At 33.4% G+C, this 14,932-nt stretch overlaps 3 protein-coding genes across 6 annotated transcripts; all 3 read right to left on the bottom strand.

Annotated features, from left to right (window-relative positions):
- Positions 1–783: 783 nt before the first annotated feature.
- Positions 784–2,300, bottom strand: LOC123203190 (uncharacterized acetyltransferase At3g50280-like). The gene has a single exon (XM_044619422.1). The coding sequence runs from the start codon at positions 2,275–2,277 to the stop codon at positions 925–927; it is 1,353 nt and encodes a 450-aa protein (XP_044475357.1). The 5' UTR covers positions 2,278–2,300; the 3' UTR covers positions 784–924.
- A 4,008-nt stretch (positions 2,301–6,308) lies between these two features.
- Positions 6,309–10,736, bottom strand: LOC123203149 (polyadenylate-binding protein 2-like). The gene is made up of 9 exons (XM_044619342.1): positions 10,137–10,736; positions 9,591–9,709; positions 8,851–9,507; positions 8,668–8,745; positions 8,504–8,593; positions 7,880–8,017; positions 7,081–7,257; positions 6,791–6,997; positions 6,309–6,697 (listed from the first exon to the last, which is right to left on the bottom strand). The coding sequence occupies exons 1-9, from the start codon at positions 10,375–10,377 to the stop codon at positions 6,458–6,460; spliced, it is 1,947 nt and encodes a 648-aa protein (XP_044475277.1). The 5' UTR covers positions 10,378–10,736; the 3' UTR covers positions 6,309–6,457.
- A 1,816-nt stretch (positions 10,737–12,552) lies between these two features.
- Positions 12,553–13,864, bottom strand: LOC123203627 (WUSCHEL-related homeobox 4-like). Of its 4 annotated transcripts, none has more exons than XM_044620068.1 (3): positions 13,492–13,864; positions 13,064–13,351; positions 12,553–12,975 (listed from the first exon to the last, which is right to left on the bottom strand). In XM_044620068.1, exons 1-3 carry the CDS (start codon positions 13,690–13,692, stop codon positions 12,838–12,840), a joined length of 627 nt encoding a protein of 208 aa, XP_044476003.1. In that variant the 5' UTR covers positions 13,693–13,864; the 3' UTR covers positions 12,553–12,837. The 4 variants fall into 4 exon arrangements, with proteins under 4 accessions (XP_044476003.1, XP_044476005.1, XP_044476004.1 ...); XM_044620070.1 differs by having other exon boundaries at positions 12,553–12,972; positions 13,492–13,862; XM_044620069.1 differs by having other exon boundaries at positions 13,064–13,348; positions 13,492–13,861.
- Between the last annotated feature and the right edge of the window lie 1,068 nt (positions 13,865–14,932).

Raw genomic sequence — 14,932 nt, 5'->3', positions numbered from 1 at the left:
GGAGAGTTAGAGAAGTAGTGAAGAGTAATAACAAAGGAGGGAAGGTTATTTTGGAGAAACTTCAATTGATGTCAGTTAGAAGTCCAGGTGAGAGGAGAGAGATCGCTGGAGGGAAAGAAAACATAAAGAAGAAGAGACTAACAAAGAAGACGAGAATTCTTTTTTGTCACAATCGTCTTCCTAGATGAAGATGAGATTTTTGTTTTCCTTTGGGAAGACGAAGAGTCATCTTCTCGACTTCAAATGTTGTCGATTTGAGGTCTAAGTGAGATGAAATAGATCACTAGAGGGAGAGGAAATGTTGAGAACGGAGAGGTCTTCGATAATAGTATTGAAGTTTGAAAACTAAACCCTAGAAGGAAAAATGTTATTTTTTATAACTTGATCTAGGAACTAATTATTAATTTTTAAGGTTTAGAAGAAGAAAAAAGATAAAATCTAAGTTTATTTTTAATATTATATATAAAATAATTTGTTTACTCTTAAAACTAATTGACTTAATTGTTTATGGGTGAATAAATAAGATTTGTGAAACTTTAAAAAGAACACCCTACCTTAAGTGAGAATGATCTTTCGGCCGTTAATATCCCTTGGATAATGTATCCATGGCTCTTCAATTGTAACATACTTGCCTGGATTGTCAGGTCCTTCCATTCACAGACTTAGGCCCAAATTAGTTCCTAGGCATGATAAACTGTGGCAAAGTTAGTCCGGCCGGCCTAGTGTCATCTCTAACTAGGATGTGCTCTCCATTTAATTTGAATAATATAAGAACATCGACCGTTGAAAACTAAAGATTTCATTTCAATGTCTATTTGTAGCACTCAACATTCAACAATATTATTGCATGTATCTCTTATTCAAACAAAGGTAAAATGAAACGATCACAGCATACGAAACGGAAAGTACTTTTAACTAAATGGATCAAGAAGTAGCTTCCATGAATTCACGATCAGCTTCAAGAGCTTTCATTGAATTTGGCGGAAGGCACACCTCCAAATCAATGCTTCCGCCGCCCTCACGCCCCGGATATGCCGAAACTTTGCCATCAAACTTATGCGCATAGCCACTGCGAAGTGCCACCGCTTTACCCATCCCAAACTCACAGCCATACTTGTTGAACCTCGGCGAACTTCCCATCATTATGCTGCATGGATCGAAGAACCTGTCAACCTGGTATATAAACGGACTCTGCTTCCATGCCTCAAGCCACTCGCGTATCGCTTTATCACTGTGGCTAACCACCGCCTCGTGCAACTTCCAAGCTGCCCATCCCAGGTCATGTTCAAGCAGCTCACCAGCCGTGGTAAAACCTCTCACTGTTTGAATACAATTTCCAAAATAATACTGCGACAATGGCGGATCCAGTCTTGATCTGTTATTGGTGGCTAATCTGCAGCTGGTTGATTGATCATGTGGCAGATTTCGTGTCCGGGTTATGGTCCTCCACAGAAGTGCTGATAAGGATTGAAAGGAGGAAATTTTCTGGGTTTTTGCCTCTGAATTGGCCCTGGCTTTGATTTTAGCTATTGATTCGGATGAGAAATGGAACACTCTCTCTAGAAGCTGTGGTGCTTCGAATCTGCTGATGAATTCATCAGGATGAGAATAAGGAAGGCTGATGATTGGATCATAACCCTCTGGAATCCAGCGCTTGATTATGGGCAAATTTGAGGGATATTTATCAATCTTGCCTTGTCCTTGAAAAATCTCAGACCATGCGTTGAAAAAATTCCAGAAAGAGGTGCCATCACCCAAGCTATGGTTGATTGAACAACCTATAAAGATTCCATCCACCAACTCTGTCACTTGAATTGAGAGCAGAGACCTGGTGTGCCCATCATGGTTAATTGCTCTATCATGGTCAAAGAAAGACTGAACCACCAATGGCACATAAGTAGGTGAAAGGATGTCAGCTATTGACAAGTCTAAAGCTGCGTGAATAAATTTAGCACCAGGGCTGTCATTGCAGTCGACAAAGACCACACAAGAAGGTGGGTTTTGGGTGGTCAACGTCTTCATTCTGCCAGCAAGAGGGTAGAAATGAACCAGGGTTAGAGAAAGGGAGTGCTTCAGATTATCAAGAAGAGTCTTGATGAAGTCTTCTTGATCATATGCTTCTGGGGGTTTGGTGAAGAGAAGACCTTTCTGAATATACTGAACAGAGAGCATGGCAAGATCCCATGGTATCAAATGACAAGGCTCCTTCATAGATTCTGTAACAAACTGTGGTTTAACAAAGCATTCTGAAATGTGCTTAACAGTAAGGAGATCCATTGCTGCTGCTAAGCACGTAAGTGTTTCTATTGCTTTTGTGGGCTTGATGACAGTATATATATAATACAAAGTCTTTGGTAGACCAAGTCAAGTCTTCGTTATTTAATACTATTCCTCGTTCATTTTTTGATACTTGGAATTTGACAAGAGTAGTAGCCGTCTTTATTACCAACCAAAAATCTTGCTTGTTGAAATCCTCAAATGCAAGAGTTTTTATCCTTCCCTCTTTCAAGATCCGAAAAAACAAAAGCATGTGACCACGTAATATAATTGTTTTCTTTTTTTTATTTTAAAATTACCCAATTATTTATTATATCAAATTGTATAAATACAGTAATAAAATTTGTTTCAATATATATTATTGCTCAACTGGAGGTCTATAACTTATCGCCTACCATATGTCATCTCCAAGTAAAACTAGGGCTTGAAATAATCAAAGGGATTTAATTATCAGTTTCTTGTTTATTAAGCTTCCTCGATTTATATTCAAATTTTTTAAAATCAGATCAGATCAATTAATTTAATTAATTGAATTAAAAATCAATTTTAAATTTAATCTAATTTATATCAAAATATTTTTTATATATTAAATTGATCAAATCTAATTAAAACCGACAAACCAAGGAAACTAGATTTGCCAAGTGAATGCCCCAAGTCCCTAACCAGGGTAACTTAAGTAACAGTTGTTTCCAAAATCGTGGCAGCAGAATCCACTCAATCTTCTCTTTGACGTTTTTGCACCTAACCTAACACAACCTACTCAATCTCTCTTATTTTTTTCAGCTAAGCTTCAATTTTGGGGGAATTTGTTAATGCTATTTCAGGTTTTTCAATCTTCCCCTTCACGGTTTCACCTAACACGACCCACTCAAGACTCAAGCTTCCTTTTTTTGTTTTCTATTGCCTTGTTGTGCGTATTTATTTTGCTTATGTAATTTTATTTGCTATATTTTATTGTCTTGCTGTGAATGGTGATGTTGGTAGCTACTTTGACTTTCTCAGCTTGTGGGTCATAGTAGACTTGATCTGTGAAGGTACTCTATGATGCATCAGTAATTTATATTGACAAACATTTTAGCCGGCGGTTTGGTTTATAATTAGAAAATGTAATTTTGGTACTTTATTTTTTATTATTTATATTATTTTATTTGATTTATAAAAATTATAATAATTTTTTAATATTAATAATAGTATAATAAATAATATAAATAATAATTTGATTACCATATTCACCTTAAATATTAAAATATTATTAAAGTAATCTCAAATTTATTATAATTATAATTTGAATAAAACTATGTGTACCTACTTTGGATACACAAATATGTACACATTTATATGTGTCATCATGTGATTAGATGATTTTGAATTAAAAATAAAACAATAACCAATCATATGATGATACATATGAGTGTGTATACATTTATGTACCCAAAATGGATACATATAGTATTACTCTTATAATTTTATTTATTAAATTTTGAGAATAAAATAATCTTATTTTCAATTAATATAAAAAATATTTTAGAATAATTTTTTATTATTTCTAACAAAATATAATAATTATTTATATTTATCAAATTTTATTAAATATAATAATTATTTATATTCAATAATTTTTAAAATAATTTTTTAATTTTAATAATAAAATATTACTACCCAATATACCATTCAAATAAAAAGTTCAACCATCAAATATTGTTTATAATATTCATTCCAAAATTAATAATAAGAACGCCAACTACCAAACTGGTTAAACGGTCAAAATTGAGTTGTTGGCCGGCAATTCAAGACCAATTAATCTAATCCATAGCTGACCCAGCTCTTCTCTGGTTATTAATAAAATTCAAAAGTCTTGATAAAGAAAGACGACAGAAATCCTCTTTCAAATTATATCAGGGAAAGATGAAGGGCGAAACGTTTTCGTCCTATTAAATATTTTTGCCCATCCCTTTTCAAATGGAAAGCGACGTGCGAATCATTCCGTTTAGGTCCGCTGAGATGGAAAGAAAGATATAGTTAGGTAATAAGACATACTGCATAATTGCCTACATTTCCTGGTCTTATTCATTCGATTTTCCAAATCAATTATCTGCTAGAAAAATTACGGCAGCTTGGTGTAGATGTCAATTTTCAAAGAAACTAATATGTCAAGTTTAATTGAAATTTGAAATCTTTCTGTTTTTTTTTTTTTTTTATTTGTAGAAAGAAATAACTTGCTTTTCTCCAAAGTTTAAGAATCGAACCGATATATTTCTAGTCACAACTTATCGAAGCGCTTGGTTTCGGTACCAACACTGCAAGCAACAAAAACCTAAAAGAAGAAAAGCAGGGCCTGCATTTACATGACCGTAAAAGTAAACAAAATTAAACCATGGAAATCGGATACCGCTAGAATCTGAGTATCGAGAACCGGAATCTTAGCATCGAAAAACTTAACAGCGGGATCTCTGTTAGGTTCAGACATATCTCCCACAGCTGGTTTGCCAAGTTAAATGGACCAGAAGAGAAGGCCACAAAACCTGTCGAGTAGTTCCAAGTTAAAGCATAAAGGGACATTTGGTTTCAATTTGTTAAGATTACTTTGGTAATATATTTTTTATTTTTTTGTTTGGTTTGTTAGTAATAAAATATTATAATAATCTTCTATTATCAATACTGACGTGACAGGTAATATAAGTGGTAATCTGATTATCACCTTCACTTTAAGTATTTAAAGATTATCAAGATAATATTAATTTTATTATAATTATATTATTATTTATTAATTTTTTGAAACAAAAATAAATTTATTTTTAATTAATATAACAAATAATATATAAAATATTTAAAAATAATTATATTCAATGATATTTACGTAAAATAATTTATTAATAATCGTTTATTATTTTTAATCAAATACAATAATTATTTATACTTATCAAATTTTATCAAACATAGTAATCATTTATACCCAAATAATCTTTCTATTTTAATAATAAAACATTAACTAAACCAAACGCCTACGTGAAGGACCACAACAGTTTTCTTCTTCTTTCTTATCAATACTGACGTGACAGGTAATATAAGTGGTAATCTGATTATTACATTCACTTTAAGTATTTAAAGATTATCAAGATAATCTTGATTTTATTATAATTATATTATTATTTATTAATTTTTTGAGACAAAAATAAATTTATTTTTAATTAATATAAAAAATAATATAAAAAATATTTAAAAATAATTATATTCAATAATATTTACGTAAAATAATTTATTAATAATCGTTTATTACCTTTAATCAAATATAATAATTATTTATATTTATCAAATTTTATCAAACATAGTAATCATTTATATTAAATAATTTTTTTATTTTAATAATAAAATATTAACTAAACCAAACACCTACGTGAAAGCCCACAACAGTTTTCTTCTTCTTTCTTTTGCCTTTTGATCTTTCTCGGTTTGTCAGTTGACTTACCTAACAGTTTTATTCCTTTTGGGAGCAGTGTTTCCGTTGATTTAATAATTAAGGGTTTTGTTCTAAAAAATATTTAAAAATTATCATTAACAAAAATGCCCTAAAAGATATTAAGATTACTTTAAAATATTATTTTATGCGTTAGGAAAGAAGCGAGTGAAATTCATCAATAGTTATTACACATAAATGTAACCGCAAGAAGAATTTTCTTTAAATTTTCTAACATTCCTTTTATTATTCTCATTATTTTGACGGTTAATACTATCCTGGTCAGTGGCTTCAACTCAGTTCCCAAAACCGAGCCAAGAACCCATTGACTCAAAACAATATTTTTATTCATTGGCTTCAACTCGATCCCAGCTAGGGTCGGCAGACTAAAAATGGCACAGCTCACCATTCCACGAGTTATGCCACCATGACAGGCCACCGCCAAATATTGAATGTCTTAACAAGCCTTGCCAAAACAAAAGTGGGTTGTAACAGCCCACAAGTAGCAGGGCAGTCTAACATGGCAAACCCAGTACCTAGACCCTAAACACACAATACAGCTAAGGAAATACAGAAATTCAAAGTACCAAGAACGATTAAATAAGCAAACCAGACAGTATAGCAGAACCATAACATGTTCTAGCAAACTACAAAACCCGCATAACAAAAACGAAACATGGCCAAGTTAGGAAGTCACAAGCCTACATAAAAAACCAACAAGATGACTTAAACAAGATTGTCAGTCAATGATAAAGAGGCCAGCTGATCCGTTGGGCTATTAGCCTGCTGAGCCGCAACACTCCTCAGTACCTCCATAGCCTCAGCAACTTTCGCCTTTAATGCCTCCGGTGTATCAAGAAGATGCAGGACCTCAGTCTGGTCCATCTCCAGAAGCATGCCTGTAACCTTAGCTGCCGCATCTCTTTCCAGCCGTTCCACTAGCGGGTATAAGCTTTCACCCAGCAGCTGTCCACACAACAATAATGTTAAAAAATCTTCATCCCCAAGTAAAAGTAATTAAAGACAAGCAGATGTGTGCGCGTGTGTGTATCAACTTACCATTCTTTGCTGATCTGGTGATGCATTTGCAAGGGCAGTAGACAATGTTGTAACTGGCATAGGTTGTCCAAGAGCTGCATCTCGCATGGCCATGCCCCCACCAATGTCATATGAAACAGGAAGCATACCTCCGGCAACACCAGGAATTGGAACTTCTGGCATGTTGCGGCCTGGTGGGTAGCGATACATTCGTCCTCTGGGAAGCATCTGGAACAAGCAAATTATATTTGAAAACTCATTAAAAACACAAACATTAAAAATCAAAGTTCACAAAAATTATTTGAACAGACCTGCTGCTGCATCACAGGTAGAGGCTGCTGGGGCTGTTGCACAGGACCTGCCCCACGTCGCCCACCAGGTCGCTGTCCTTGCTGACCTTGCTGAACAACTGGAACAAAGAAATTTGGTATTGGACCCCCACCAGGCCTCATTCCAGGAACGAGTTGCTGCTGATAACCAAATCCAGCCTAAAATGAAACATTTAGGATAAAATCCAATAAATAAATTGCACCAATAATCATTTAAATTTATTCCATCAAACTTCATAAAGTGTCTCTTACACCCTCAAAATCATCAAATACATTTAATCAGCAAGCCAATTTAGCATTAAAAATAGCTGAACTACAAAGGAAAGTCTAACCGGTTCATTTCTCTTTCAAACAGTCTTCCTGAGGAAATGTTTTGGAAAAGGCCATCAGATAAAATCCATATGTGTAGAATAATGTTTTGGAAAGTTAACAAACAGAATGTCAAAGAGGAAATGTTTTGAAAGGAATAACCGAAGGGATAACAGATAATACATTGTAAGGCACAACTGGAATAAAGAAGACGAGAAAATGGAAAAGAATCCTCTTACAAACATTTATGGTTGGGCCACACAGATCATACCAATAACAGAAACGAGGTGAGCCACTAATGTGGTATCAGAAAAGTATGAATAATAAAGATTCCTATATCATACAACTAATTTCCCTCAATCAGTATGTGTCCTACAGTGAACCTTAAAATTTAAGACGTAAAAGGATAAAAAAGTCAAGTTAGTTATGAATGTGGTAGTAAGATTTGCTAAATACTAGGTAGGTAGAATACCTGTGGAGGAATCATTGCTGGTGGTCCTTGGCCATATAAAAATTGTTGGCCAAGGCCTGGTGCACCAGGAGGGTACATTGGCATACGAGGTGGCACAGAAGGGGCCATAGCAACTGGTCTCATTTGAGAAAACTGAGCCTGCAAAAGCATGATGCAAGGGAACAATTATGGCATAAGATTCACCCAAAACTCAGGATTGCTATTACTCTGCAATTTAGAGCACAAGCAATCAATCTATATGACAAATACACCACATAATAAAGTCATAAAGAAACTACTATAGCTACACTTTCACATTAACAACATCATAAAATACATCAATAACCATACATTCAATTTATTCAACCAAGTGCCGAGTTCAAAAACACACTCAAATGAATCAAGAATCATATCTGACAACTACAAACCAGAATAAGAACCAAAATACAAGGAATAATTCCTAAAATTAAATGGGCTGCAAGTCAGCTCAACTCTTGCCATAGTATTGAACAACACAAACAAATTGCTTCCACGCCGGAATTAATTGTAAAAAAAACCTTATCACAAAGCAGAATGCATATTAGGTCCTAAAAATTTCTCAGAGATAAACAGAAAAAAAAAAAAAACAGAGAATACTAAAGATACCTGAAGCCTTGCTCTTCTCTCTTCTTTCCTCTGGGCAAGCGCAACATAAAGTGGCTTGCTAACAACCATTCTACCATTCATCTCTGCCAGCTGCAGGAAAATAATGACGATAGGTAAAGCTTTTGCTCAGGCACAGTAACTATGTATAAATAAATCACACTTACAGCTCGAGATGCTTCTTCAGGAGTCGTAAATGCCACAAATCCAGAGCCTTTACTGATTCCATTTGGATCACGCATAACCTATAAAAGATGAAAAGATAAAAATGATATTTTATATACCAACAAAAAAGGCAATATTGAATAAGGACCACTGATTTTTAAAAGTCAAAGAACATAATCACAAACCTTGCAGGAAGTAATCTGGCCAAACTCTGTGAATAATTCCTTCAATTTTTCATCATCAATGCTATCATCCAAGTTCTTTATATACAAATTCGAACCTTGAAATTTGTCTACATTTTCCTTTATGCTTTGCTCAAATCGTCCTTTCAATTCAAGTTCTCTTTCAGATTTTTTCTGAGCTTTTCCAACGTACCACTCTTTATCATCAAATTTCTTACCATTAAGTGCATCAACAGCATTAGCAGCATCATCTGCATTCTCAAAATTGACAAATCCAAAACACTTGGATTTTCCATCTCCATCCCTCATCACTACAGCACTGGTAATTGTTCCATATTCACCAAAAACCTCATTCAAATCTTCATCCGTTGTTGTTTCAGAAAGATTTTTCACATAGACATTGTTGAATTTTGTTTTACTAGACGTACCATCCCTTTCATGCTTACGAAGAAAGTGCCCAACATACACTTGTTTATCATTAATAAGCATGCCATTAAGCTTATCAATAGCACTTTGAGCAGCTGCTTCAGTGTCAAATTGAACAAAACCATAGCCTTTTGATTGCCCAGAAGCATCAGTGGCTATCTTGCAAGAAAGAATGTTTCCAAATGAAGAAAACGTATCATGTAATGCCTTTTGGTCAATAGTCTTATCCAGGTTCTGCACTTGAAATAAACAAACTACTGAGATAAACAAAAAGACAGCAAAACTAGAAATAGATCACAATAAGAATTAAAACATACCTTGATAAATATGTTTCCAGTACCGCTCTTGCGAATACTAGGATCCCTATGAGAATACATGATCCTAATGGGCTTGTTATTCAGAGGAGTGAAGTTCAGAACTTCCAATGCCCTTGCAGCTGTAGCCAGCCAAAATCAAACAGCATTTTTCATTGGGAAATGAAACATTATGCAGCTTAGCTGCCATTAAAGCAATTAACCAGTAATTTTTCTTACAAACAAAGAGTAGACATTACTGTTTCAATTTTATGTGACACTATACTGACTTCAAGTGAATTCATATATGTTAACATAGATTCAGTAATAATTAGTTTAAGTATATATCCCTATAAAAGTCAGTGCTACAAACCGTTTGCAAATAGCTTTCCAATCTAAAGCATATTTACCTAATATACTAATCCAAAAATAATAACTAAGAAATTCGCCACCTATTATTGAATTGTATAAATGTAAAACCAAGCAAGCAACAAACTCTAATTAATAACTGACTGCTACAATACAATAAATCGGTTCAATGGTAAAAATACTAAGAATTACGATACTAACCATCTGTGGGATTGCTATAGTTAACATAACCATAGCCAAGTGATCTCCTAGTGCTGAGGTCCCGACAAACCCTGACCGAGAGGACTTGGCCGATCTGGTTAAACAGATCGTAGAGTTGCGAATCGGTCACATTCAAATCGAGATCACCAACATAAAGCGACGTCGTAAGGAACTGGCTCCCAGCCGCCACTCCGTTTGGCCCCGCTATTGGCACCTGATGCTGAAGCTGAATCTGCGCCATCGTAGACTCTTCTCTCTCTTTTTTTTTTTTCTTTTTCAACTTTTTCTGTTTTTCTGTTTCCCTCTCCTCGTGTAACTTCTTCAAACAAAAACCAAGAGAGATAACAAGATAATAATTCTGACTCTAACAGCCAAATTCAAGAGAACAAACTGAAGATTTTTGTAGCCTACTTTTTTTATTTTTTTTTTTCGAGATTTTAGAAGATAAGAGAGGAGAGGGAAGGGTAAGTTGGGATAGATCGTCGGAGATCCGAACGGAATCGGACGGATTTCGACAGAGGAAGAAACCAAAATATATTTTTTTTAAGGTTTTTGAGTGTGGGAGGGCAGGACAAACTGCACCGCAATCTCTAAGGGTAACTGTTTAGCTTATATTGCGAAGTAAATGGAAGAAACCCTAGTTTGATTTCAAAACAAACGTAGACCGTCTGATCTACTGCTGATCGACACCCGTCAGTTCTGAAAAGCGGTTCAAATTAAGAGATAATCGAGTATTACGTACGAACAAGTGACCGACTAACGACACGTCTCAAAATTGCTGCCTGCCAGCCTAATTTATCTGCCGTTGTTTTATTTTTACCATGCTTAAAATTTGTAAAATTATAAATCACCAGTATTAATTAAATAATAGGAATTAATAATATTAAATTAATACAGAACCCCCATTTTTAAATTTCTGTGCAGGTAAGTGTTTTTAAAATTGGCTAGATAATCAAATGGAATGGATTATTTTATTAGTTTAAATTATTAAATAATTTATTATCAAATTACTATATATTTTTAATTAAATAAATTAATTATTTTTATTTTTTAAATTTAAAATATATAAAATATAATTTTAAGTAATTACAAATTATTTGTTTTAAATCATTTTTTCGGTTTAATAAATTTATTAAATTTTAAATAAATTAATATTTATATTAGAGTGAATTGAATTATGAAACTGAAATGAATTATAAATTAATTTACGATTTAACAAATCAAATTAGATTATTCAAAGTGATTTAAAAAATACAGGTGTAAATAGGATAAAATACTTTAAATTTATACTGTAAATATGGAAAGATTGTCTTAAGGGGCCACCCACAGGGTTTGTTTTGACTTGATCAATGGAACAGCAGAAAGAGAACCGGTCAATTAAAGATAATCCTAGTCCAAGATAACAATCATTCATGGAATGGGCCTAAAGGTAAGAAAGTCTTAAAAAAGGCCCAACAATTCCATACACACAGCCGAACTCTTGAAGTCACATCGTAGCCCATTTTATAATATCATGTTTCTCAAACTTTGTTCGGTGCTGACTTTTACAGTTTGTTAATGGGCTTACAAATCCACGTAAATGTTACAAATTAGCTTTTATAATCGAATTATATGTATTATTTTATGATATATGGTTGGTATTCTATAATATAATATAATATAAATAAAAAATTACATACATTATAAAATATATTAAATTAATACAATATAGTAGATATATTGTAAAATATGATATGATACATATTATCGATATGAATCAATATATTTTTAAAAAAATGATAATATAGTAAATATGTATATAAGAAATTTTATTTTTTTTAAAGGTATTTATGATATTTTCGAAAATGATTATATGTTAAGTTTTCGAAAATGTATATAAGATGAAATATTTGGTCACTACCCTTTTAGTTATTTGGCTTGTCAAGTTTTCGAATTTAATTTTACGAGCTTGATCAAGTAGAAAGTTTTACCTTATGAAAAATTTAAATAATATCTTTAAAACCCAATTATGAACTCTGGTATATATTTAATTTCAGTATGAATTGATGCATAAAATAAAATCATATTTTAATTAATATATATAGAAGCCACTAGCATATGATTAATAATTTCAAATTCGTTGATCTATGTTTCCCTCCTAAAGTTATTTAGCACCTGATGATGAATGGCCCCCCACATAAAAAAAAACATTGCACGTCAATCCCAAAGAGAAGAAAAAGAAATTCCATGTCTCCTCCTAACAGTTGAAGTTGATATGCTACTTTATGAAAGTCTTCCAAGTGGTGCAACATATTATACTTTGAAAGAAGAGGACGTCTCTTTTCCGATTTGAAACTTAAAATATCAAAGGTAGACAGCGTAAGGAGAAGAAGGATAAAGCATGGTGCGTGGACTTCAGTGTCCATAGGGTCTCTACTTTTAACCTAAAAGCTTCATTTCACCAAGTTTTCCTGTAGTCAATAGGATCACATGTTTCACACCCACCACCAGAGTGAGCTCGATGAGATGGAATAAAGAGTGACAAACCGCTTTGGTTCTAATTAAGTCAGGAACAATACATCAGTAGAGTACAGAGAGACAACTGATCTTTCTTTTTTTCAGGAAGAAAGAAAGAAAGAAAGAAAGAAAGAAAGAAAAAGCTAGCACATCAAAGTAGATCACAAAATGGAACGAAGTTCAATGAAATTTTCTTCGTACCCCTTTATCTGCCTTCTGGGTGCAATGGGAAAAGCTCTAGAGTTCTATCTCCTTCCTCTTCCAAACATTCAAATGTCCAACTCCTACATTTCCTTTTGTATGGACTATCTCCATAACTCTCTGCTATTACTTGATTTCCCTGTTGTACAAATACATAAATAAAAAATTTAGACCTTTTAGTATATAAATGCCATGAAGTAGCTAGTGCAAACGGGAGCGGATCTAAATACCCTAGAGTCAAAAGATATAGTGCTGAAACTGGCAGCTGGGGTTCTCGGACAATGGCTAAAACCAAGACTATTGCGCTTCTGCTTTTGTCTCTCTCGAGCTTTGTGGTTTTGAAACCAGTAGAACACATTCTTTCCTTCTATCTTCCCGTACTTGCCTAGCTGTGCTGTGATATGTTCTATTTGTTGTGCATTCGGAGTTCGCATTCCTCCCTTATACAGCATCTCTAAAATTCCTATTTGTTCTTGTGTTGGATTCCACCGTGTTCCTCCAGTGTGCGTTTCCACCTGCTGTATCGCTCGTTCATTCAGTTATCCATAATATATGAATGTCTTATAATGTTGCAAGTTTCAGTGGTTAATTAAAATGACAACATGAAATAATGAAAGGATGAGTACGAAATACGGCAGAGCTGGGATGACATGATCACCTGAGGAGAATTTCTCTTGTCGTCGGAAGATCCAAGTTTTCTAGGACCACTTTCTGGTCGAACGAAGGTCTTGAGATCGAAAGCAGTGATAGTAGTATCTGTGTTTGCTAGCTTGGGAGCAAGCGGACGTAAGCGCTTGCAGCCAAGCGTAAGAGATGGCTCGTGTACCCAGAATCCAAGTGCCAACTGATGCACCTTCATGGTTCCCACGTTGAAGGACTGAATGATAGAGTGGTTATATAGGAAAATGAATAGGAGTTAGAGCAACGAAAGTGGAAATGAGGTGGAGCTTGTAAGAACCGAGACCAAATTATGAGGTGAGGTTGACTTGGGTTTCCAGCTTAACATAAAACAGAGGGACAGAGTGATAAAGGAAGCAGTAGAAATATGCCACAGAGGGAACAAACAAAGACAAGTAATTTCGTAGTTGTAAATGAACGTATGGTTAGTTTAGTTCAAATTTATTTGATTTCAATTTGAGTCTATTTAAATTAAAAGATTTAACTATTTTTGAAACTGAACTAAACTCAAATTAGGAGATGTTCGGCTTAATTCATTTTAAATTTTGCTTGAATTTATAACTTAAATTAATAATTCAGATTCTTAAATCAATTTAGTTTAAATTAACTCGTATTCATAACTCAAATGGGTGATTTAAATTTATGATTTAGTTCAATTTGAATAAGTAATTATATATATTATTTAGGTAAAATGACGTTATTTTATTAATGAATCGTAAATTTAAATCATAAATTTAAATTATCGATTCAAATTATAAATTATAATTGAATCAAATCATGAATTTGAATAATTTATTTGAACTATAAATATAAATTTGAACTTGAGCTATATTATTTTTTATTCTAAATTTGAATCACTCTTTTGAACTAATAAATTTAATTTAAACTCGAATCAAATAATTTTTTATATAAATTGAATTCAAATTAAAAAATATTTATACTAAATTTAGTACGATCCAATCATATACGTGGGTTAACGTGAGTGTGTGTATGAATATATGCGTGTGGGTTGGCCGGTCTAATCGGTCGTTTTTTTCTTGCTTTCATGATAAGGTGTCAATGCTTTTCGGTGCTCTCTCTCAAACTTTACTTTCTATAAAGTGAGAGAGGGAAAGGGATGAAAAATGATTCCTCCAATCCCAGAGCTTGAAAATGGAACTCTTTACTTTTCAAGATACGGATATTAATTAAGACTGAGTGAGAGAAACAAGTGACTGCCGTTGTCTTTGCGTGGTAGAGAATTCTACTTTCAGTGCATGCCATATCTACACTGCAATCCTCTTTTTTGGCAACTTTTCTCATAAATTATTGCCCCAATTTCCTAAACTCTAAAATATGTATTATATATCACCAAATCCCACTTGTCTTTTCATTTTTCCCATTTCTTCTTTGTGATCTTGGATGCAAGTTATCACATATAA

This window comes from Mangifera indica, chromosome 19, assembly GCF_011075055.1.
Source record: "Mangifera indica cultivar Alphonso chromosome 19, CATAS_Mindica_2.1, whole genome shotgun sequence".
NCBI lineage: Eukaryota > Viridiplantae > Streptophyta > Magnoliopsida > Sapindales > Anacardiaceae > Mangifera > Mangifera indica.
Note: the sequence above shows the minus strand (reverse complement) of the source record. Positions and strands in the feature narration are given on the sequence as shown.